Source organism: Trachypithecus francoisi, unplaced genomic scaffold, assembly GCF_009764315.1.
Source record: "Trachypithecus francoisi isolate TF-2019V2 unplaced genomic scaffold, Tfra_2.0 Lachesis_group13, whole genome shotgun sequence".
Classification (NCBI taxonomy): Eukaryota; Metazoa; Chordata; class Mammalia; order Primates; family Cercopithecidae; genus Trachypithecus; species Trachypithecus francoisi.
The window spans coordinates 29,563,898-29,589,327 of record NW_022681458.1 but is presented as its reverse complement, the minus strand read 5'-3'; the positions used below and the strand labels follow the sequence as shown (position 1 = coordinate 29,589,327).

General features: G+C 34.5%; 1 protein-coding gene across 1 annotated transcript in view; it reads right to left on the bottom strand.

Moving 5' to 3' along the window:
• Positions 1-25,430, bottom strand: part of LOC117094169 (receptor tyrosine-protein kinase erbB-4) — a 925,342-nt gene that overhangs the window by 46,493 nt on the left and 853,419 nt on the right. The window contains exons 13-14 of the mRNA XM_033229398.1: positions 10,677-10,809; positions 5,378-5,471 (exon numbers count right to left, since the gene is read on the bottom strand). Of these exons, the coding sequence (XP_033085289.1) occupies positions 5,378-5,471; positions 10,677-10,809 (227 nt within the window). The remainder of the gene's footprint in view (positions 1-5,377; positions 5,472-10,676; positions 10,810-25,430) is intronic.

Genomic DNA, 25,430 nt, shown 5'->3' with positions numbered 1-25,430 from the left:
TATAAAGTTATGAAAGTAAATTAAGTTCATATTTAATCTTTAAGTATACTGTAATAAGATAAATAACTTTTTGTTATTTGTTTTTTAAGCATCTCTTAACAATAGTAATGTGACACTTAATGACGGGGATATATTCTGAGCAATGCATCATTAGGTGGTTTCCTCATTGCGCGGATATCACATAGCATACCTACACAAACCTATATAGTGTAGCCTACTTCATACCTAGGCCATATGGTATAGCCTTTTGCTCCTGGACTGCAAACTGCACAGCATGTTACTGTACTGAATATTGTAGGTGATAGTAATACAATAATAAGCATGTATGTATCTAAACATATCTAAATGTAGAAAGAGTACAGTAAAGGCATGATATTATAATTTTATGGGAACACCATTGCATATGTGGTCCATCACTAACTGAAATGTCTTTATGAAGTGCATGACTGTATTTGATTTTATTATCATGATAGAAAACCTAATGTCCCAGGCTGACATAACTAAAAACGTCCAGGCAAATCTCAGAAAAATAAACGTACTGATTCCCCATCTCATTTCCATAAAAAAGAGACTTAAAGAAATATACCTGTGTCTAACGTTTACTCTTCTTTCACTATATTCCCCAAAGGCTTTAAGAACCAAGGCGCAATAAATGAATTGATCAATGCAGTAATAGAAAATGAAGGTCAAGCCAATATTCTTCCTTATCCCGAATTCTAAGCTACGTCTGGAGTGAATAATCTAGACAGACAACTAAAGGATAGGCTGAATCCTTACAGAAGCATCACATTTTTTTTTTTTTTTGAGTCATCATTGATGTTTTTCTCTGGTAGCTACTGTAAAAGACAAAGTTATGATTCACCAGTAACCAATTATATTCTATTCCAGTCACATGAGAAGACTGTAATTCTCCTCCCACCAGAGACAAGCTATGACTTAATTTGGACAATGAAATACAACTAGAGGTGATTATGAGAAAACTAGTGCTTAAGTCTCCAGCCAGCCTTCTCTGGTGCCATGACTCACAGACCTCATGTAGAAGTGAAAGTGCCATAAATTAAAAGCATCCCCGAATGCTAGACCATAACAGGGAGGGGAGCTGCCTTAGAACATTTCCCAGATTTCCAGTGTACTTTACAAGATGGCCGGGCATGGTGGTCACATCTTTAATCCCAGCATTTTGGGAGGCCTAAGTGGGCAGATCACTTGAGGCCAGCAGTTCAAGACCAACCTGGGCAACATGGTGAAACCCCGTCTCTCCAAAAAATACAAAAATTAGCCAGGCATGGTGGCACATGTCTGTAAACCCAGCTACTCAGGAGGCTGAGGCACGAGACTCGCTTGTGACCAGGAAGCAGAGGTTGCAGTGAGCTGAGATCACGCCACTGCACTACAATTTGGGTAATAGAGTGAGACCCTGTTTCAAAAAAAAAAAAAGAAAAGAAAGAAAAGAAAACAAAAAAAAACCAAACAACTACATACTTTACATGAAATAAAAGAACTTAAACTTATTTATGTAAGCTACTGCAACATGGAGGTTGTTACAGCAGCACAACCTTTATTAACTTAACTTTAACAGCTTTTTTACTTCCTATTTTTTCTCTTCTTTTGCTGCCTCTCTAGCCTAAGTTCTGGTCTCCTGAAACTGTCTGATTTCCCAGGTTTGTCTTTCTTCTCATATTTCCTCCTATATCCTTCTGGATAGGGCTGCATAAAAGTAATGAAAGTAAAGCAGAATGGATACAATTATAAAAAATTAAATAAAATGTAGAAGACCAAGTGTGGACAGACAAGGACATAAAAACAAAGGCCTTCTTTTATTTCCAATCTATTCCTTTCAAGAATATCCTAGATTTCTTTCATTTTTAAGTAGGATTTTATTATCTCATTTTACTTATAGCTATCATAGTCCCTGAAATCATTTTATTTCTATTGCACTGAAGACATTGTTTCCTGGGGGACAAAAGTGAACTGAAATGTATGAGAAATTTGGAGTCAGAACTTCTATAGTTGAGTCACAGATTCATATCCTACTGACGTGCTGACTTTTGGAGTAACTTTCTAATCATCATAGGTTAAATTTCTTTATGTTTTAAAGGGAGAAAGTGATAGCATGCTTCAGATGTAACGGTGTTTGGTAAACATAAGTATATATCAGTTTTTGTCATTGGGGAAGTATTCATAGATCAAAAAATGTGATTTCAACAGAATATATCATAAGAGCAGGAAGGGGATTTCCAAATGGCTTTGATGACTTCTTCAATTTCATCAAAGTGCCAGTCTAATGGAGAAGCTTCCAGAACCTCTTGGATATCTTAAATGATATATGACTGTTATCTGGCACACAAAACCATCTCTGACTCTAGTTGTGGTAATTAACATGTGGACTCAGAAACAGACAAAAACCTAATATGAATTGTAGGGGATGAAAGAAACCAAACCATAGCGGGAGCAATGTTTGGGCTACTGGTTGAGCTCAGCCACGCCAGTTTTTCAGACACTATTACTAAAAGACATTGTGTTCTTACCTGGTTAGCATTCAAAGATTACTGATTCTTTAACTATCAAATAATTTTAAAAATCAACTTTTAGAGTTTTAAAAATGTATATTTTTATAAACCATCTCAAGTTTTTTGAGGAACAGTAAATAAACAAACTGCAAAAACCCACAAATTAGGAGAAATTAATGAATGAGTTATTCACTAGCATAATTTTATGCAACAGGAGGCATCATGAAGAAGAGAAAAAGCATGGAACTGATAAGCACACTGAGACTGGATGGTAAAATTGTGATTCCAAAGGTCTCAATACTACAGAACAATTCATTTAACTACATTGAGCAATTCATTTAACATCACTGAGATTATTTCCTCATTGGAAAAATGGGAGTAATACCTACAAGACAATAAAATAAAATGTAGGTGCAAATACCTAGCACAGAACTAGCTCACAAAAGGCCCTCAGCAATGTGTGTTAAATCATGAATATAAATATGATCCAAGATGATCAGATTAATTCTGACCTAATTCAGAGGTAAAGTGGTCATTGAACTTTTTTCACACCTGAAAATTAACATAGGTATACTGAAGGGACGGTTACTGAATTCTTTCTTTAGTGAAGGTTAGACTTTGCTACAGATGTTAAGCAAACATCGTTTTCATGCAGGGGATTTTTTTTCATGAAATTAGAAAAAAATATGGTATCTCATTATGCTACATCTAAGCAGATTAGTTTTTTGTCTATAGGATTAGGTGAACTAAAAGTATTAGTTCATAAATAGATTTGATTTTTCTGAAAACTAACAATGCAAGAAAGGCCAAAATATTATTACGTGAATGTATTTTCATTATATAGTATACAATAGATGAATAAAAGACAATGTGAAAAAAAATAAAATATGCAAATAATACAATTTAATTTTTGAGAAATAATTTTGAATATTAATGTTTGAATTTGCTAATATGTAAAAATCTATCAATATGTAAGTTCATGAAACCTGGCACAAAGTAGGTACTAAATCATATTTGCTGAATAAATGAATAAGATTTCTTAAAACCTTGTTCAAACTAAAAAGATTAAGAGAAAGAAATAGGAAATTACATGTGTGAAGAAAAAAAACTAATCTAGAAAATCTAAGAAATTTATGGGAAATATCAGTGCAGTGGTACCTGTAGTGATTCACACACCACTACTGAAAGACATTGTGTTCTTACCTGCTTAACATTGAAAGATTACTGATTCTTTAACTATCAAGGCAAGTTTTGGCAGTTGCTGATAATTTTTTGAAAAGTGTTTCTGTAAATCTATGTCTAATATATATTATGATTGGATCTAGAGGCCTATGATGATTCCCAGCCTATTCAGATGAGATGGCCAAATCCTTGATTATTTTAATTATACATTTTTAAAAATTTCTGTCTCTCGGAAAGATTTTTTTTATTCCATGATTAATAGTTAAGAAGTTACCTAAATATGTTCGTTTTTAAAGACTCATATAGATATCTCAACCTGCCTTAACAGGCCATTACAGAAGTTCACTTCCCTGTGTTTCATGACATTCTTTACAGAATTCATATTTCTCACACTGTTGATTAATTGTATTTTTCATGACTGTCCATAATGGAGAAAGAAAATAGCTGCACATGCCCTTTGCATACTTACTTGGAGATCATTACATATTAAATTGCCTTTTACACTTTGGTTCTTCATGCCAAACAACACCATTTCTTTTTCTCAGAGGTCTAATTTTCCAAGCTAATCATCCTTGCGGTAGTCCTCTGAACTGGCCAACTTTTCCACATCCTCCTTTAGATGAAGTTCCAGAACAGCTCACTGGGGCCTAATGGAAGTTTGGAGGGCTCAGTGATATATATTTTCTTTCTAAGCTAATTAATTGCTGAATAAGCACTCTGGTATAAAATTTAATACTATTTAAATTTCCAATGAAATCGTACAGAGCAATGTGAAGCTCTTGTCTACACCCAAATGTTGGTCTCAAATTATCCACTGAGAGATGATTCAATAACACAGATAAACTGGAAATTTGTCTAAAGAAGGATGAAAATGACAATTAGGAATGAAAAATTTATACTGATCTCATTATTAAGAAAAACTCGAATGATGGAAACCAAAGAGAGGTCTAAAATATAATTATAATTATTTTCTCTCTGAGGCTAACTTCAAACTATGTAAATGAGACCTCATCCATGAGAACTTTCCTAATCCTATAACCCCTCCTTGGATTCTCATAGCTCAATTCTTCCCTCTGCCATAGTATTTACTGCACTGCTTTAGATTTTAGTTTATGAGTACTTGTCACCTTCTTTCCACTCTTTCACACTGCCACAATAGTTAAAGGATTAAATGCATATAAAAATGTGTGATAGCTTTCCTCAAATACAACATGAACTTTTACATTTGTGTATGTTTACATGTTTCTTCTTTCCAGATTCTTCTTCAAAGCATAGCTCAAACATCACTTCTTTATAGCCTATCTTGATGTCTTTATTTCCATCCCAAAGACAGAATTAGTTTTTCCTTCATTTGTGTTTCTAAAACAATTTATAAATATTTTTATTTTGTTAGTGATTATGCTTCAATCTAACTATTCTTCTCTATACTGTGCAATAGTCCAGGACCACTCCATATCTTATAATTCCATTTAACTATTTTATCTGGAGAATAAATATGTATGACATTGACTTTTAACTATTTTATCTCTACTACTAAACTTTAAGCCTCCTGTAGGCAGATAAACATGTTTCCCCATGGCATCCTATAAGTAGCTATTGAGTGGATGAATAAATGATAAAATAATAACAAACATTCATACATGATACTAAATAAACCAACACACCACAGATGTCTTCAGGCTTACCGGTCCATGACATGTGAGGAGACCATCTTCCATCTTCTCACACTGAGGGTCACACTCCACACAGATGGAGCCGTTCTCAAACTCCCGAAATTCACTGTGAAAACATCAGCCACATGAGGAGGTATAAGCAAACAAGCTGTCAACCTAACAAATGAAGTAACATCTGCGAAAAGTCCTATTGGCAGAGTAAATTCTACAGTTTGTTTCTCTATGTGCCAGGAGCATCAGAAACATTAAGTTTTCCATTAGGAGAAAAGATAAACTGCAGCCAGATGGCTCTCCCTGCCCTCCAATGAGTTCAACGTTAGACTCATACTGGAAACCTCTCTCCTGCAAGACGTATTCCAGCAGTCTCAAAAAAAAAAAAAAAGCTACAAAGTATGACTCTTCTATGTTCTGATGATGCAGTAAAACCATTTTTACATTTTTAAATAAGGCTGTGCCTGCTTTGCCTTTATATACAATTTTACTCTCAGAGAAGCTTTAATTTCTAAACTCTGAAAGAACTATTGTATTTTTCTTGTTGCTAAGTTATGTGAATGTTCCCAATCCTTGTCCTTCAAATCCCAAGACTCTTCAATTGATTTTTGGTGAAACTTCAAAAACTACTTTGATTCCTCTTCTCCTTTTAAAATATCTGCCTTGGAGAATTAGAGAAAATATCTTTTTATGGTAGATTTCATTTTCTTATATTATTGATCTAATATCACCACATCTTTTTGCAGTCTAAATTCTGTTTGAAGTAATTCTATACAGTACACAATAAAAGAAATAGTTTAATGGTAACATCTTTAAACTTTCTAATTGAAATCTCCTGGGATGGTGGTCATCCCTTCCTATATCCTTACATTGTTGTGGCTATTTCTATATTACATGTGATCAACTTATCAATTTTACAATCAATGTCTACTGCAAAATTTTTATATCTATAATTAGATACTAGTCATCTATAATATGTTTAAACCACCCCATTCCACTAAAATACAGGAGGATAAGGTACTAGGTGCAGACAATTTAAAATGCCATTTACAAATCATTAATAAAATTTGATTATGTTTAGCTACTTTATTATTTTGTGCTTTTGTGTGCTGTGTTACCACTCCACACCAACAGCATTACAGGTATGGCAATTTTTGATTCATTAGGTGATACATTAAAAAATATTTTTACCTAAAGAGAAGCATTCACTTTTTTCTCATTTGAATATTGTAAAGCCTTAATAAATGACAGAAGCACAACAATGAGCTATGTTTTCTGTTGGTTAGATTAAGACTACATCTATTCCAAGGCAAAATAATTAAGTTTGATTTTCCAAATAAATAGCATAAATAGGTGCCTTAATTATGTATGTAATGCACATATATTTAGTTACATGGTTTATGCATTTTACAAAGTGAGATAGTAGTTTGTTATGGATCAAACCTTTTATAAATTTTCTTAATTTTAAAATCACAATTACATAAAGACAGGTGATGTTTTGCATGCTTCACTGACATAAACCATACAAAGTACTCAACAAAGGAAACCTCCAGAATATAAAAGTCAAAATGAGTTGGTATGGGAGGGTAGTAAAATTGTAAAGATAATCAAGAGCATTGTTTGCATAATAAGATTATGACAATTATAGCACAATTTGAGATTCTCCGCTGGTTTGGATAATAGTTTCTTGGGTGATTAAAAGTTTATGGTACTAAATGAAGGTTATAGTGTTGATATTACTAGAACGAAGGTCACATTTTTCTTACTCTTCTTCTCCAAAATCCACTTCCCCACATGCAGAGTTGAGGAATAAAATGTATGTCATAAAACAATCACGGATACAGCCTATTGCGCTTTTCTTCCATAGACTTCCATTTGACAGTCTTCTGATTTTCCTGCTCTCAGAAAAGATCCTCCTGGCAGTCTCTATAACTTGTTCTGCCCTTTATTGTGACTTTCTCCATAATTTCTCTTTTTCTTTCCTGTCCTCCAGTGATTCTATTGTGACTTTGCCAGAGTTACTCTTTCACTTGAATCAGATTTAACAATTTATAGTCTATTAAGTATGAGCTTTGCATACGGAGCTTTGTTTCACTTGGTTTTGCTATGATACATTTCTCACAGTTTTGTTGTATGTGTTACCTTAGCAAGTCCTGTGATCAAGAGTGAATACTCTGGGATCTAGTTTTTCCAGATTTAAAGCCCAGGACCAACACTAATATTTCTGGGCCTTAAATACTTGAACTTCCTTAAGCCTCATTTTAAAAAATATCCTCTGTAAAAGGAAAAAAAAAATAAGATTTCATTGAGAAGCTGCAATTATTAAATGTAAAAACACTTGCAAAGAGCTTACACTGGTTCCCTCATTGATGTTTCTGTGCTGTTTTTAAACTTTCACAAGAGTTTAAGCAAGTTGGGATATAAACTTGTTCTTCCTCAAAGGCTATCATAACCATCAGCCAATGTTGAAAGAGACTAGCCCATACCACAAGATGGAAGGTAGGCAATCCATCATTGGGCAGGCAAGAATTGCACCAGTCTTTTACAAGATACATACATTGATTATCTTTCAAAGTAGCCCCATGTTTATGGTTTCCTGGGTTGCCACAATTACTGCAAAATACATTAAAAACTAAGTTAATTTAACAGATTTGATTTTATGATGTAAATACGAAATATGCTAAATATAAAAAAAACAGTGTGGTAATCAGTGTTTCTTCAGGAAACCTGTATTTTTCTTTTGGTTAGCTTTCATTGTTTTGGAGAAATGAGACAGAAACTGGTGTTTACATCCACATGTTTATAAATTTGATATTTCTGAAAAGCTAAAAACTATAATATTAAAGAAAAACAATTGTATTCTGGGAAAAAACAAACAAAAAAACAAGATGAAAAATCAGATACCTTAAGTTCTAGCATTGGCTTGAGTCCTATGTAGTGTTGTGACTTTAGCTCATACTTAATTATACCAGTTCCCTCTATTTATAAGATGCTGCTATTACACAAAATGATTTCTATAATTGATTTCCTCTTTAGAATTACACATATGTATTCAATAAACTTTTAATGTAATATTCACTTAATGAAATTGGTCTATTGTGTTTCATTTTAATTTATTAGTCTATTGTGTTTTGTTTCATTTATCAATTGCTGGATGCAAAAGCAAGCATATTTTGATCTGAGGTATTTTATGTTCATAAAATTGGGAACAAGCATAAATATGATTCAATGAGACAAGCAGCAAATAATTTCCTATTCATTTTCAAATTGCAAGCCAAATTACCTCACAAAATTAAATGCTAAAATTTTCCTGAAAAATGATTAAATTCTTATTTAAATTTTTTATTCTTATGCTTCTAATATTAATCTTTTCCCCTTATATTTTATGGAGGGAATTGGTTTTGGACATGTTGCAAAGAAGAGACATGTCAATATCATTATAATGTATATATTTTTATTTTTCTCATGTAAAATGCAAAGTTGCAATGTTATTTATTGAATATCAGTGGGATAATTCACGAGGCACAAGAAGATGAAAGAACTTCAAAACTATACTTTCCAAAGCTATTGAAAATACTTTCAGGCCAGGTGCCGTGGCTCATACCTGTAATTCCAGCACTTTGGGAGGCTGAGGCAGGCAGATCAACTGAGGTCAGGAGTTCGAGACTAGCCTGGCCTACATGGAGAAACCCTGTCTCTACTAAAAATACAAAATTAGCCTGGCGTGGTGGCGGGCACCTGTAATCCCAGCTATTCGGGAGGCTAAGGCCAGAGAATTGCTTGAATCTGGGAGGTGGAGGCTGTGGTGAGCCGAGATCAGGCCATTGCACTCTAGCCTGGGCAACAGGAGCAAAACTGAGACTCAAAAAATAAAAATAAATAAAAATTTAAAAAAGAAAATACTTTCAGTGAACAACATAAGAAAATTTGACTTAGGAGCAGCACTAAAAATGCATTATCACACTAATGAAGAACAAGAATAATACATCAAATAGTATGTTATGATAAAGTAATTTTATGAATATACGCAATATTATGCAACCAGGTACTTACTAGATTCTCCTACTGGTAATGTTATTATTGAAGTACCAGAGAAAATTAAAAATACTTGTTTTAGAATACTGCTTAGATTATCTAAAACCTGGCAGAACACTTTCTAAACCACTTCAAGTAGAAACTACAATGTAGTTTTTCTACTGGGCTGATCACTTGTCAGAGACATAGAGACAAGCCATTCTTATATATAAATAGACATAAAAGTGAGTAGAAAGAAAAAAAAGAAAGAAAGAAGAAAACATGCACTCCAGATGAAATTTATAGGGAAGTATGAGAGGAAAATAAAAATATATTATTGGGATATACGGAGAGGAAGATTACTTAGAACAATCCCCTTCATAAAGAAAATGGAATATATTTCCCAATTTTGCTTAAGTGTAAATTGCTATAATTTATTAAGAATTGGCCGGGCGCGGTGGCTCAAGCCTGTAATCCCAGCACTTTGGGAGGCAGAGACGGGCAGATCACGAGGTCAGGAGATCGAGACCATCCTGGCGAACACGGTGAAACCTTGTCTCTACTAAAAAAAATACAAAAACTAGCTGGGCGAGGTGGCGGGCGCCTGTAGTCCCAGCTCCTCGGGAGGCTGAGGCAGGAGAATGGCGTAAACCCGGGAGGCGGAGCTTGCAGTGAGCTGAGATCCGGCCACTGCACTCCAGTCCGGGCGACAGAGCGAGACTCCACCTCAAAAAAAAAAAAAAAAAAAAAAAAAAAAAGAATTGTCTGAGTATGTTTTTAAAAATGCATATAATAGTAAACTATGTATTTGAACTTGTAATTTCAAATAAAATTATTTCTCCTTAAAAGAATTCGTCTATGTGTTGTCTCCTTGATGCAACAAGAATGCTCCTTAAAAATCCTGGCCTGCATTTTACCATTTTCTTAAAATTTAAAAATCAGAGCTAGGCCAGGTGCGGTGGCTCACGCCTGTAATCCCAGCACTTTGGGAGGCCAAGGAGGGCGGATCACTAGGTCAGCAGATCTAGACCATCTTGGCCAACACGGTGAAATCACGTCTCTACTAAAAAATACAAAAAAATTAGCCGGGGGAGCCTCTAGTCCCAGCTACTCGTGAGGCTGAGGCAGGAGAATGGCGTGAACCCGGGAGGCAGAGCTTGCAGTGAGCCGAGATCATGCCACTGGACTTCAGCCTTGGCGACAGAGCGAGACTCCGTCTCAAAAAACAAACAAACAAACAAAAAAATCAGAGCTAATCAGTCCTTCAAAGCTCGTGAGGTGAAGGCAACCCTAGAAGAAGCCTTACCCATCATAGAGGTTACAAGACTCTATGCAGATCCTTCCTCTACTGAAGCGGCGACACGACAGACATTGGTCTGGCCCAGGTCCCCAGCAGCCATCACTGGAACACAGATGGTTGCACACCATTCCTTCAGCAGCTGTGAAACACCAAAATCAAAGGGAAATAAAACAGAGGATTGTGTCAAAACTTAAAATCTTCCTAGTTAATGCTATTTCTAAGGAGTTCGCTTAAAAGAGATCTATGGCAAATGACTTTGGTGGCCTATCCCATCATCATGGCCTATTCTACCTGCAACTTCTTCTATATTGCAGAGTCCTAGTAGCTGTGTTTGTACGGCAATCTTGTATTTTTCATAAGGTTAAGCAAAAGTGAATTGCCTATATAAAAACTCCTGGGAGGACAGGCGATATAAATTATCCGTCCAAGCTAAAGAATAAACCACACTTCTCTCAAGCCAATGTTTTGCTCCACTAATACACAAAATATTTTGCCTTCTCAGTTTGAGGGATTCATGAAGAAATAGAAAAACATAATATTGTCCTGAAACAACAACAACAAAGGATTAAAAGAGGAAGAGAAAGAAAAAGAATAATTTATAGAGGGTAAGAAGGGGAGAAAGGAATAGAAATAAAATACAAGTTTTCTTTTTTTTTTTTAGACAAAGTCTTGCTTTGTCACCCAGACTGAAGTGCAGTGGCACGATCTTGGCTTACTGCAACCTCCACCTCCTGAGTTTAAGCAATTATCCTGCCTCAGCCTCCTGAGCAGCTGGGATTACAGGTGCACACCACCACACCCAGATAAATTTTGGTATTTTTAGTAGAAACAGGGTTTCACCATGTTGGCCAGGCTGGTCTTAAACTCCTGACCTCAAGTAATCCACTCACCTCAGTCTCCCAAAGTACTGGGATGACAGTCGTGAGCCACTGCGCCAGCCAAACTGTAAGTTTTCTACAGGACCCTGCTATATTCTGGCTATGTCTACCTTGCTATTAGTCAAGTCATCACATGTAAGGAAGAAGTTTTGAAAGAATATTCAGCAAATTGCAATGCTTATTTATGCAGAAGTGTAGAGATTAAAGTAGTAACAACAGTTTTTAATGTTATCTCTATGTTATCTCTGTTTTTCTTGTTGTTCATGGCAGAAGGGCCAAATAATTTTTAAATTTCCACTTAAGGCTAACCATCTTTGTTTCCCTTTATACTGAATATCTTTTATTCAGGATATTATTATTTATACTGCATAAAATTATTTTAGTGAAGGGAGATTTGATATTGATAAGAAGAGCCATAAATACTTCAAATGTTATTCTGTGTTTCTGAAAGTGATTTGAGGTATTGAAACACAACTCTATGTAGTTTTCATGAAATATTAAGAATTCTAAAGAAGATTAAAACATCAAAATCAACTTTATCTTTCCATTAGTTACCAACTTTACTTATTATGAGATGTAAAATTTTATGGCAAGAACATTTGTGAGGTGGGTTGGGATGGCACTGAATACGGTAGTGTAATACAAGCAGGGAACTACATCTGTGAAATCTGTGAAAGTTAACTTCTCTAACATATGCTTGAGAGAGCAAATCGCCCGCACCTGCGATCCTGACTAGTTCTGAAACAGTGAAACAAATATTCCAATTCATATTTTCTTTGTCCTATATCCTGGGGTTATAAAAAGGCCCCTGAGGTAAACTGTGTAAAAATATTTTAAAGGCAGACTTAGATCTATCAACAAATCTTGCTACTTCTTGAATAATTTCTTCCAGTATAGTTTAAGAGAGGACTGTGTATGTGTGCCTGTGTGCAGCAGTTTTATTGAGGTACACATGGAATACAATATACTGCTCATATATAAAGTATACCATTTGATAAATGTTGACATCATGAACCATATCTACAATCAAGATAATTAATGTATTCATTATCTCCAAAAGATTCCTTATGACCTTATGTAATTCTTGCCTTCTGCACCATCCTCCCTAGACAATCATTGATCTGCTTTCAGTTACTCACTGTACATTAGTTTGCATTTTCTATAATTTTTTTATAAATGAAATTATATAGTACATTTTGTTTTTATATGGTTTCTTTCATTTCAATAATTATTTTGAGTTTCATCTATATTACTGCATGTATCAACAGTTTATTCACTTTTATTACTGAGTATATTCTATCATATGAATATATGAAATTTATAATCCATTCACCTATTGACAGACATTTAGAGTGTTTTCCATTTTGGATGTTAAAAATAGTAGTAGTTGATTACTATGAATATATGTGTAAAAGTCTTTGTATGGACATATACTTTCTTGCCCTTTAGATAAATTCCCAGGAGTGGAATGGCTGGACAACATGGTAGGTATAGGGTCAACTTTTCAAGAAACTGTCAAATTGTTTTTCAAAGTACTTGTACCATTTTATATTCCTACCATCAATGAACACAACTCAAAATTTACTTTGAGTAGTGTTCCCCACATCTTCACCAATGTTTGATGTGGTCAGTTTGTTCAATTTTAAACTATCTAATTTTAACGTAGTAGCTCTTGATTGTGGTTTTGATTCACATTTTCTTAATGATTAAAGATGTGGAATATCTTTTAATGTGCTTATTTTTATATATCTGATTTGTTCAAGTGTCACCAAATATTTTGCCCATTTTATATTGTATTGATTGTTTCTTATTAATGAGTATTGAGAGTTTTTTTCTATATTTGGCAAGTATTTTCTCCCAATTTTAGCCATGTCTTTCCATTCTTTTAATACTGTCTTTTGAAAAGTAGAAGTTTTTCATTTGGATAATTTATCAACTTTTTTTTGAATCATACTTTTCACATCGTATCTAAAAAGTTTTAGGTATGTCCAAACCAGGGTCACAAAAGTTTCCTCTGGTATTTTCTTTTAGAAGTTTTATAGGTTTCACGATTATCCACATGATTCATTTAGAGTTAATTTGCACATATGGTACTGTATTAGTCATGGTTCTCCAGAAAACCAGAACCATTAAGAGATTTTATACACATCACACACACACACACACACACACACACACACACACACACACAATTGGCTCACACAAATATGAAAACTGAGAAGTTTCACCATCTTCCACCTGAAAGCTGGAGACCTATGGAAGCCAGTGGTGCAGTCCCCATCTGAGTCTAAAGGCCTGAGATCTGAGAGAACTGATGATATAAATTCTGGTCCAAGTCCAAAGTCCTAAGAACCAGAAGCATCAATGATGTAAGATGTAAGTTCCATTCCAAGAGCAGGAGAAAGAGCAATGTTCTAGCCAAGCAGAGAGAGTGAATTCTCCCTTCTTTCAACTTTTTATTTTATTTAAACCCTCAGTGTACTAGATGATGCCCACCCACACTGGTGACGGCAATCTGTTTCATTTAGCATACCAATTAAAATGCTAACATCATTTAGAAACATCCTCACAGACATGTCCAGAAATGATATTTAATAAAATAGCTGGTCATCCCATGCCCCAGTTAGGTTGACATATAAAATGAACAATCACAGGTACTATGTAAGGATATACTCAGTTTTTGTATATGGATATTCAATATTTCCAGTATCATTTGTTGAAAATATATCCTTTCTCTATGAAATTTGCATATTTATAAGAAATAAGTTGTTCATACATTTCTGGTTCTCTACTCTCTTTCATCTACCTCTCTCTCAGTATTTTTCCATAATTTTACTTTTAATGTATTTGTGCTTTTATATTTGAAGTCCAGGTCTTGTAAGCAGCAATCATTGAGCCTTGTTTTTCTTTATTTCAATCTGATAATCTCTGTCCTTTAATTAGGGTGTTTAAACCATTTACATTTAATGTAATAATTGAAATAATCAAGTTGAAATAATTTATCTTAGTTCTCTTTTTTCTTTTTTTTTTTTTCCTGTTGGTCCATTCTGTTCTCGTCCTCCTTTTCTTCTTTTCTCCTATGATTTGGATAAATTGATTATTAAAATGATTTTATTTCTATTTATGTTTTTCTGTAAATGTGGCTTATGAGCTGTATAACTTTTTGTTTGTTATTTTATCTTTTGGGTTTATATTTTAAATTAAATATTTTATTCTGAAATAATTATATATTAATGTGTAGTTGTACGTAATGACACAGAGAGATATCATGTTTCAGACACCCAGTTTTATCTCACAAGATCTTAAAAAGTTCATAGTACAGTAACACAACTGGACATTGGCATTGATATAGGTACAATACAAATTTCCTCATAGCAAGAATCCTTAATTTTGTACTTGGATCTTCACACTGACTTGTCTCCCACCTTCCCTTTAAACTTACCCATTAGAACTCCCTTACTGCAACCTCTAATCTCTTCTCCATTACTATAATTTGGTAATTTTAAAATTTATATAAATGGAATTGTACAGTATGTAATTTTTCATAATTGGCACTTTTTTCAATTAGAATAAATATGCAGAGATTCATCCAGGTTGTTGTGTTTATTGTTTGTTTCTTTTTATTGATCATAGTATTTCATAGTATGGGTTACTACAATTTGTTTAAGTATTTACCCATGAAAGGATATTTGGGTTGTTTCCAGTTTGGAGCTACTACAATTAGGGCTACTATAAACATTTGTGTATACGATTTTGTATAAATATAATTTTCATTTTTCTGTAATAAATTCTCAGGAGTTAATTGCTGTGTTATATGGTATTAACATTTTAGTTGGTTTTTTTTTTTAAGATAGTAGCAAACTATTTTCTAGAGTGATTGTACCATTTTTACACTCTCACCAACAATGTATGGATTATTACATTTCTCTGCATCTTCTCCCACATTTGATTTTATTACTCTTTTTATTTTAGCCATTCTGATAGGTGTAGTAATATCTCATTGTGTTTTAAATTTAGATTTCCATAAAGTGGCTAATAACGTTGAACATTTTTAATATGCTTATTTTTCATTTGTACACTCTTCAGAGAAATGTTTCTTCATATCTTTGACCACTGTAATTAGATTTTATTTATTTATTTGCAACTTAGTGCTACTTTTTGTTCTTTATATATTCCATCTATCTATGAAACCATTCCTATAAACTTTATAATATTAATAAGGGAAGATGGGAGGGGGAGAAATGAAAATAAACCAAGTGGGTGGGCATGGTGGCTCATGTCTATAATCCCATCACTTTGCGAGGCTGAAGCTGGTGGATCACCTGAGGTCAGGAGTTTGAGACCAGCCTGGCCAACATAGTGAAACCCCATCTCTACAAAAAATACAAAATTAGCTGGGCATGGTGGTGCGTGCCTCTAATCCCAGCTACTCAGGAGGCTGAGGAGGGAGAATCGCTTGAAACCGGGAGACACAGGTTTCAGTGAGCCAAGATCGTGCCATTGCACTCCAGCCTGGGCAACAAGAGTGAAACTCCATCTCAAAATAAAAAAGAAAAAAGAAAAGAAGCCACGCTTGCACCACACTCATCATTAGTAATTAATGTAGCTTTGTTTGACCTGCTTCCTCATAGTTGCTTGCTTTTGTCTCAGAGTCATGTAGACCCTGTTACAAGATTATAGTTCTCCTTAACTGCTCTATAGATAACTATTTGAACATTATGAAATATTAGGTTTTGCCTTAAGATGTTTTTTCATTCCTACATGCCACAGAAATCACTGATGCCAGCTGGTCTGAAGGACCCCCACTGATGCCAACTTGTCTGAAGGATCCTATGAGGAGATGACTCACCAAAGAATGGAGTTTCCATATCCTGATGACTTCATCCTTCTTACTCTGACCAACCAGTGGTCATAGTTTTCCAGCCCCTTGCTTTTATAAAACCCAGCCCAGTATTCTCAGAGAGATAAATTTGAGGGTTTCCTCCCATATCCTCACTAGGTTGCCCTGCAATCATTAAACTGTTTCTCTGCTGCAAATCCTGCTGTCTCAGAATATTTGTATGTTACTGTACAGCATGCATAAGAAATTGTTGGTCCTGTAACAACTATCTGATTTGAATATCTCCTCTCCCAACCTGTAGCTTATACTTTCATTCTTATCTTAGGACATTTTATAGAGCAAATGTTTTTAATTTTGATGAAGTTGAATTTATCATTTCAACTTTTTGTAGATTGTTCTTTGCATGCCAACTCTAAATTCTTTTCACCTAACTCTAAATCCCTAATGATTTCTCCTATTTTTTTTTTACCTGAAAGTTTTATAGTTTTACATTTTACATTTAATCCCATGACCTGTTTTTAAAGTTAATGTTTTTATAAGGTGTGAGATGTAGCTTAGGGTTCATTGTTTACTCTATAGATGTCCATTTGCTCTGGCACTATTTGCTTTAAAGGCTACCTTTCCTCTATTTAATTGCTTTTGCACCTTTGTAAAAAATACATTGGGTACATTTGTGTGAGTTATTTTTGAGTTTGTTTTATTGATCTGTGTATCTATCCCTTTACAATAACACACAGCCTTAATTATGGCAGCTATGTAATAAATCTTGAAAATATGTGAACTGAATATTCCCATTTCGTTTGTTTCTTTTCCAAAATATTTAGTTAGGCTAACTTGTTTGCCTTTCCATATAAATTATATAAACATTTTGACTCTATCTCAACAAACCTTTTTGAGATTTTGATAAGCATTGCACTAAAGCTGTATATACATTTAGGGATAATTGACATCTTTATGATTTTGAGCTATTCAGTACAGGAACACAGTATGCCTTTGCATCTATTTACATCTGCTTTAATTTCTTTCATCAGTATTTTGTAGTTTTCAGCATACAAGTCCTGTACATGTTTTGTTAAATTTACACTAAAGTATTTCATCTTTTAGTAATTATAAATAGTATTATAGTTTTAATTTCTATGGCCCCATGTTAATTACATGTATTCAGATACAATTAAACTTTGTAAGTTTTATGTTTTCTCCTATAATCATGCTGAATTTGCTTATTTATTTTAGGAGGCTTTTGTAGATTTTTTGAAATTTTTTATGTACATAATCATGCCATCTCTGAATAGAGAGTTTTTTTTCCTTTTCAATCTATAAGTTTTATTTTTCATTTCTTGCCTTATTTGCTAGGTAGAACTTCCAATACTATGTTAAATAAGTAGTAAGAGGACATTCACATTTTTTTCTTGTTCCCAATCTAGGGGGAAAGTATTCAGCTTTTCACCATTAAGCACAATGTTAGCTGTAGAATTTTTGTAGATGGTCTTCATGAAGGGGAGAAACTTACTCTGAATTTCTATTTTTTTCAGAGATTTTTAAACAGAAACAAATGTTAAAAATTTCAAATGCTTTTTCTGTATCAATTGACATTATCATGAATTTTTTCTTCCTTGGACTGTTAATATATTATATTTTTGCTTATGAAATATTGTGCCAATCTTATATCCCTTGAATAAACTCATTTGGTTATGTTGTATAATTCTTTGTATATATTGCTGAATGCTATTTGCTACTACTTTGCTAAGGCGTTTTGCCTCTAGATTCTTTAGAAATACATTGGCCTTTAGTTTTATTTCTTTTTGGAGGGGGTATTCTTTCTTCATTTATGAATACTAATAATCAAAACCATCATGAAAAATAGGAACGATCATAGATTTTATAGGTAGGCAGAGTCACAGAGAGTGTAAGTTGCCCAAGGCCACAAGTGTCGAGTTAAAACCCAATACAGGGCTGGGCGCGGTGGCTCACATCTGTAATCCCAGCACTGTGGGAGACCGAGGCAGGCAGGTCACGAGGTCAGCAGATTGAGATCATCCTGGCAACATGGTGAAACCTTGTCTCTACTAAAAAGAAAAACCAAAGAAACAAAAATAAAACAGAAAATTAGCCAGGCATGGTGGCGGGCACCTGTAGTCCCAGCTACTTGGGAGGCTGATACAGGAGAAAGGCTGAACCCAGGAGGCAGAGCTTGCAGTGAGTCGAGATCACACCACTGCACTCCAGTCTGGGCAACAGAAAGAGATGCCGTCTCAAAAAAAAAAAAAAGAAAAAGAAAAAAAAAAGAACCCCCACCCACCCGCCCAATACTGCCTAGCATCTATCACTCAGTGGAGATGAAAATGTGAACTCCATACCCTGCCATACTCTGACATCACATGGAAGGGAGGTTGGCCTGGTGAGAGTAGAAGTCTACACTCTTCTCTCTTTTGTGAGCTTGAATGAAGTTTGTTTTTTTGTTTGTTATTTTTAGTATTGTATGTTTGTTTGTTGTTTTTCTGTGGTGTTTGGCTGGAGTAGAGCAGTTATTATCTAAAAGATTTCTGTCTTGTCTATCTGCTCCTTTCCAGATTCTTTGGGTAGAAAGAACAGGCTTTTGTTGGGGTTTTTTAAATCTGCATCTTTTGGGGTTTCTGAGTTGCCAGTTTCTTCATCTCGAAATCTGGGATATATGTAGCAAAAAAAAAAAAAAAAAAAAAAAAAAAACTCAGAGAACTCACCTCTGTATTGTTCTTTGGGTTCCAAGATCCCACACCTGTCTGCCTCTTCTGGCCACCTTTCAGTCGTCTTATAATGTCCAGGGTTTTTATTTGTACTTAGTGGAGGAAAAGGTACAAGTATGTTTCCTCCATCTTCCCAGAAGCAAAATCCCAGTAAACATCTTTAATTTATTGCAGATTGTTTTCAAGTTATACTCTGCCACTTCACATCTATTCTAAGGATCTTAAAATAGGATGCTTTTATTTCTTATTCCTTACCTTTGAGCTACTGTCACATCTTACTTTCCCATGTTATTCACTCCACATTACATTGTTACTATTTTTGATTTAGCATGACATTGTATTTGAAGACAACTAAATAATAAGATGAAAGTCGTATATATTCATCCATGTAGTTACCATTTCTGGTGCTCCTCAGCCTATGTACAGATCCGCATTTCCATCTGGTATTATTTCCTCCTGTCCGAAGGGCTTCCTTTAATATTTCTTACAGTGCAGTTGTCTCTGCGTGCTGTTTTCCTCTCTGGTATTGTCTGTGAACTCTAGCTGCATTATTCTGCCTGGATTCCTAGCTCTGTCTTCTCAACTTGGAGTTCTTGGGACTCCGCCTGGGATCTTCCTCACTATACTGTGGCTTAAAATCTCTCTCAAGGCAGTTAACCAGAGCAGTCATAAGGCTCACCTCATTTATTTTCTCACTCTCAGGAATCACTTTCCCTTGTGTTCCTCTCTCCAGTCTCTTGCAATCTGTTGTTTCATCTATTTTGTCCTTTTTTTTTATTGTTTCACGAGGGAGGGTAAATTTGATCCCTCCCTTTTGTTATTTCATCTTGGTCAGAAGTGGACATCTTATATTTACTTTCAACAGTGCAGAGTGGGATGACTTGCTGTTTCTTGTTTATAGACAAAAGTTTTCACATAAAATTTCTCCCAAATGCTCCAAAAAAGCTGCTAAGCATCCACTAAACTTCATTGAAAACTACATATTCTTCTATTCTAACTAATTAACTTTATAGTTATCATTTTAAATAACAGATAAAGAGAATTTTTAAAGATAATCTGAAAGAACAAAGACTAAATGGAATGCTTTCCTGTATAGATAGTGCTGACCCTATGCTTAAATATATTATAAATTATTTTAGAGAACTCATAGTTTGCAGGTTTTGCTTAATTGTGGTTTTCTCCATGTCTTAAAGATTTATTAAAATGAAATATCATATTTTATGACTATATTTTATCTTCTTACCATATATACACTCTCTTTCCCCAAAAAGTTGAATGATTTGATGTTTTACTTGGGAATGGCTTATCAACAGTTTATCTGTTACATTAATTTTGAACCAATAGCAATAGTGCTTATTTCTTTCTGATTTAGTCATAATACAGAGAAAGAAGTCTCTCTCATTCCACAAAAGAAATGTCAGCATAAATGGAATCTATGTTTGAAACAGAATTTTGCTCTGTTGCCCTAGCTGGAGTGAATGGTGTGATATTGGCTCACTGCAGCCTTGACCTTCTGCACTCAAGTGATCCTTCCACCTTAGCCTCCCAAGTAGCTTGGACTAAAGGTATGCACCATGACACCTGGCTAATTTTGTTTGTTTGTTTGTTTGTTTTTTGTAGAGATGAAGTTTCACCATGGTGCCCACCCTGGTCTCAAACTAAAGTGCTGAGATTACAGGCATAAATGATTGCACCCAGCCAGAAACAGAATCTTAACATAGGTCTTATATCACCACCTCCCAAAAAGTAGAATATAAATGACTTCCCACTAATTTATAAAGATGTAAAGAGTAAAAAGATAGTTTAACCAAACTGATTAAATACAAATGGATGGTCTAATTCTATATAATAGACAAAGTTAAAAAGTAGCAAAGATCAATTACATTTAAGAATATTAAGTTACAATACTCATAACCATTTAGACATTTAAAGGTTATTAAGTATCTCATTTTCTGACATATATAGCTATATACAGTGTTTACATACTCTTTCTAATTGGATAAACATGATCTTCAGAGGAAATCCTGAAGAGGGAAAGTTGTATTATGAGAACAACTTGTAAAGAGAAGTAGAGAATGGTTAAAATTATACTGTAGGGTGTCATGAGTCTCTCACTCTGTATTGATCACTTTTGTTTTCTTTTTTTATATTTTTTGTTCATCAAGTTCTATCTCAGACCTTCAATTACAGATAATTTAATCTATCTATATAAATATATATACACACATTATACATACAATATATAAATATATATCAATGTAATATATAATATAATATACATTATATATAATATAAATCAAATATATATTCAGTGCTAACTAAATATAGAATATAGTAGGTGACTTAAGTTAGTGTCCTCACTTAACTCAGTTTGATTCTTGAGGACATTGACAAGGTCACAAATATGACCTTGGCACTGTCTATTTTATGATATTCCATAAACTTTTGGGCCCATTTATTTTACCATATCACATTATTGATTTTCAGGTTTGCTATCTTCTCCCTCTTGTCCCTTCCCCTTCCCTTTGCTAAAGGTGACAGAACTTTACAGTATGTGGAAGGGTAAAGGCTGACTGCTTTGATCTTTCGTTATATGCTTTGACACTAATTGGAGAGGAAGCTTTAGCTTCACTCAAAATCTTACCTCTCTTCTGCTATCTAACGCCTCCCTGGGTCTTTATCATATGCCCAAATTGAGAGCAGTTTGGGGTCAGGGAAACAATATGTATTGGAAGAAAGCAATAATAAACAGAAAACCATCATAACTATTTTCTTCTCATTCTTTCCAAACCAATAGATGATGGAAATGAAGGTAGGTTTATCATTTTCTCCAGAGTGAAACCAAAGGAAGTATCTCCACACAGCATAGAACAAAAGGCCAAGGAAGCTACTTCTTTGAAATTCTTAAGAGAAAGAAATTTTCGATCAGCACCAATAATTCAACAGCCCTCTGACTTCCCAAAGTGATAGTCATGAGTGAAGGAGTGGAAGGGCTCTTCAATGACTTACAGTTCAAAAGGCCATTATAAACCTCTCTAAAGAAACTTTAGCAATGTAGTTATTAGGCAACCTTTAACTTCTTCCGTGTTTCTTCTGGAAGCTGCAAAATAGATTTTTCTTTATCTCATCTGAATTCCAGGTGTCTGTTAAAAATTTGGAGAGATAATAATCTGCTTAGTATTTTGACCTTTACCGAGAACACTGAACCTGCTTTAACTAAAATAGAGGGAAGCTTAAAATAATGGATTTTGCTCCAGTGTTGTATGTGAAAGTAAACGGATTATTTCAAAAATATTGAAATGTATTTGGACAGGTAATATTCTTCCTTTTTTTAAAACTGAAAAGTACCGTTTAATAGTCATTATAGTTAAGGTTTTGTGATTAGACATAGACTTAAACTCTTACTCTATAATGACCCACGTAGCCTTGAGCAATTACTTACATGCTACTTATCTTTAAAGTGAATAGTAATATCTAGTAATATCTTCTTTTCAGGATTGTGATGAAGATTAATCATCAAATTAGTAGAATTTTTAATGCAGGGTCTAAGACATTAAGTAAATGCTCAATACATGTACTCAAGAGAAATGTGAAGGCATAAAAGCATATCCCTGTGTTTACTTTAAAAAATATTTATTGAGAAACTACTTTATGCAATCTCTGCTAAGAGCTGAGGATATAACTGAAATATGAAATAGAATACATATTTTGTTACCTCTTGGAGTTTACAGCTAATGAGAAAAACAGGCTGCATATAAATTTATGTATGCATAGAAATGTGTATGTGTGTATGTATGTGTATATACATGTGTGTGTGTATATATATATATATATATATAATATATATATATATAACAGAGCGCTGAGAGAACATAGAATATAGAAGTTGTCTTAACTTAGTGGGCAAATGGCATTAGGCCAGCCCACAAAAGAAGGGATATTAAAGCTGAAATACGAAGGGTAAGTAGAATTTCTTAAGGCAAAGGGGTAGGGGAAACGGGCAATTGTAACTCCAGCCAGGAGAATCTAAGGAAGGAATCAGATTAGTGCTCTCAGAAAACTGACATGGGCAGCATATGGGAAAGTGGTACCCTGTAAACTGGTAAGATGGAGATGGAACAGACTGTGCAAGACCTAGTGGCCATTTTCAGGATTTTTGTGTTTTGTCCAAAGAGCTGTTGGAAACTGTTGAAAGATTCTAAGCGGGAGAGTAAAGGACCTCCTATTTCAAAAAATGTCAGTTCAATTTCTTTGATGGGATTGACTTGAAGGCATATTTGAATAGTTGGTGACAAGGAGATAATAGTGATAATAGAGATGGGCATTTGACCCAAATAGGGTCAACCTGTACTGGAGAGGGAAGGTAGAGCTTTTTAATCTGTGTTCATAAACTCATAAACTCTGTGAATGCTCTTAGCATATGGCTGCCAGGACCAGTGATTTTTCATGAAGAATGAGAATTTGCCTAAGAGGAAAGCAGAGTGAAGCAAATAGAGGATTGAGTCCTAGTGATGCTGTTTGAACCCCTGGATCCAATTGTGTTTGAAAAGATATTCCTTGGACCTCTCATTTCTGTGAGTTAATATGGTCTCTCTATGCCTAAAGTAATTTGAGTTGGGCTCATGTCACTAAAAGAATACTGAAATAATTTCCTTTCATGCTGTAACAAATTACTACAGACTTCATTGCTTAAAATCACCTACATTTAAGCTCTCATAGTTCTGGAGTTCAGATGTCCAAAATGACTCTTAAGGGGCTAGAATCAAGGTGTTAGCAAGACTGATGGCTTCTGAAGTCTCCAGGAGAGAATTTGTTCCTTGCCTCTTTTAGCTGTTAAAGACCCCTTTGGCGTGAGCTTGAAGTGACATTGCTGCAATGGTTATTTTGCTTCCATGGTTATATCACCTTTTCTTTTACAGTAGTCGAACCTCCCTCTACCTTCCTCTTATAAAGACACATGTGATTATATTTGTAACCCACTCAAATAACTTCAGGATAATCATTCTATTTTAAGATCCATAACATCTGCTAAGTCGTTTTTACCACAGAAGATAACGTTCATAGGTTCTGAAGATTTGAATGCGGTCATCCTCATGGGGCCATCATTCAGTCTTTCGTAAGCACTAAACTGCCCAGCAATAAGCTCTGTGTGTAGGCAAGGTTAGACATGTGTAAAGTAGAATGACATTATATGACATTGTAAAAAATTATAATGGGTTAATAAAGAAGTTGGGGAAGCAGCAATGGAGAAGTGCAGAGACATACCCATTCCCCATGTTGAACAGGTTAAATAGATGCTACACAAATTGTTGTTAACTCTTATATACCCTAGTTACTGTATATCTCTCACATGAGTGGGACCACAGCAGGAAATTCTGATAGGAGGAGGTGAGAGGCAGTAGTGACAGCAGAAATGAAATGTTAGAAATTCTTAAGGTTTGATTAGAAAACTGAGCACAATATAAAACACCTCTCAGAAGAGAGGTAAGTGTAAAAAAGTAAAATGAATCCAAAAGTATTTTGTTGAAAGTCTAAAGTAAATAAAATCTGATAGTACAATACTTATTATACTATAATTACCCAATTACTGTATAAACTATAATTAAATGTTCCCCTTATTTATTGAATATGTTATCATTAGTAAATGCAAAACAAATCCCACTATTTATAGAATACTTTTTAAAGTTAGCTCTTTATCTTTGTCTCCCAAACCTATTATTAAATATCTGGTTTTAAGCTATTCAATTATGAATTTTCCTACAAGGGAAAACAGCTTCAGAAGAAAAAATGAATTCTTATGATCATGTGTCCTTGAATATATTTTTGACTATAGAACGATGGGGGAATAATATGGGGTGTGACAGAGTAGAGTTTCCCAAGGATTTTCCACAGGCACCTGTCTCAGAATGATCTGCTTTGTATTAAAAATGCAGAATCCCAGGTTTCCCATCACACTGTCTGTGTTAGTTTCATAGAAATAGTGTAACAAACTGCCATGAACTAGGCTTCTTAAAACAACAGAAATTTATTCTTTCACAGTTCTAGATGTCAGAAGTCCAAAATCTAGGTGTTCACAGGCTAGTTTCTTCTTGGGGCCTCAGACGGAGAGTGTTCTATGGCCCTCCCCTAGCTTTTGGCAGTTGCCAGCAATCCTTGGTGTTCTGGGCTCGCTGCTATATCACTCCAATAGTCGCTTCTGCTGTCACACAGCTGTCTTTCCTCTGAGTGGGTGTATGTCTTCACATGGTGTTCTCATTTGTGTGTGTCCATCTGTGTGTCTCTTCTCTTCTTCTTATAAGTACACTAGTCATTTGATGAA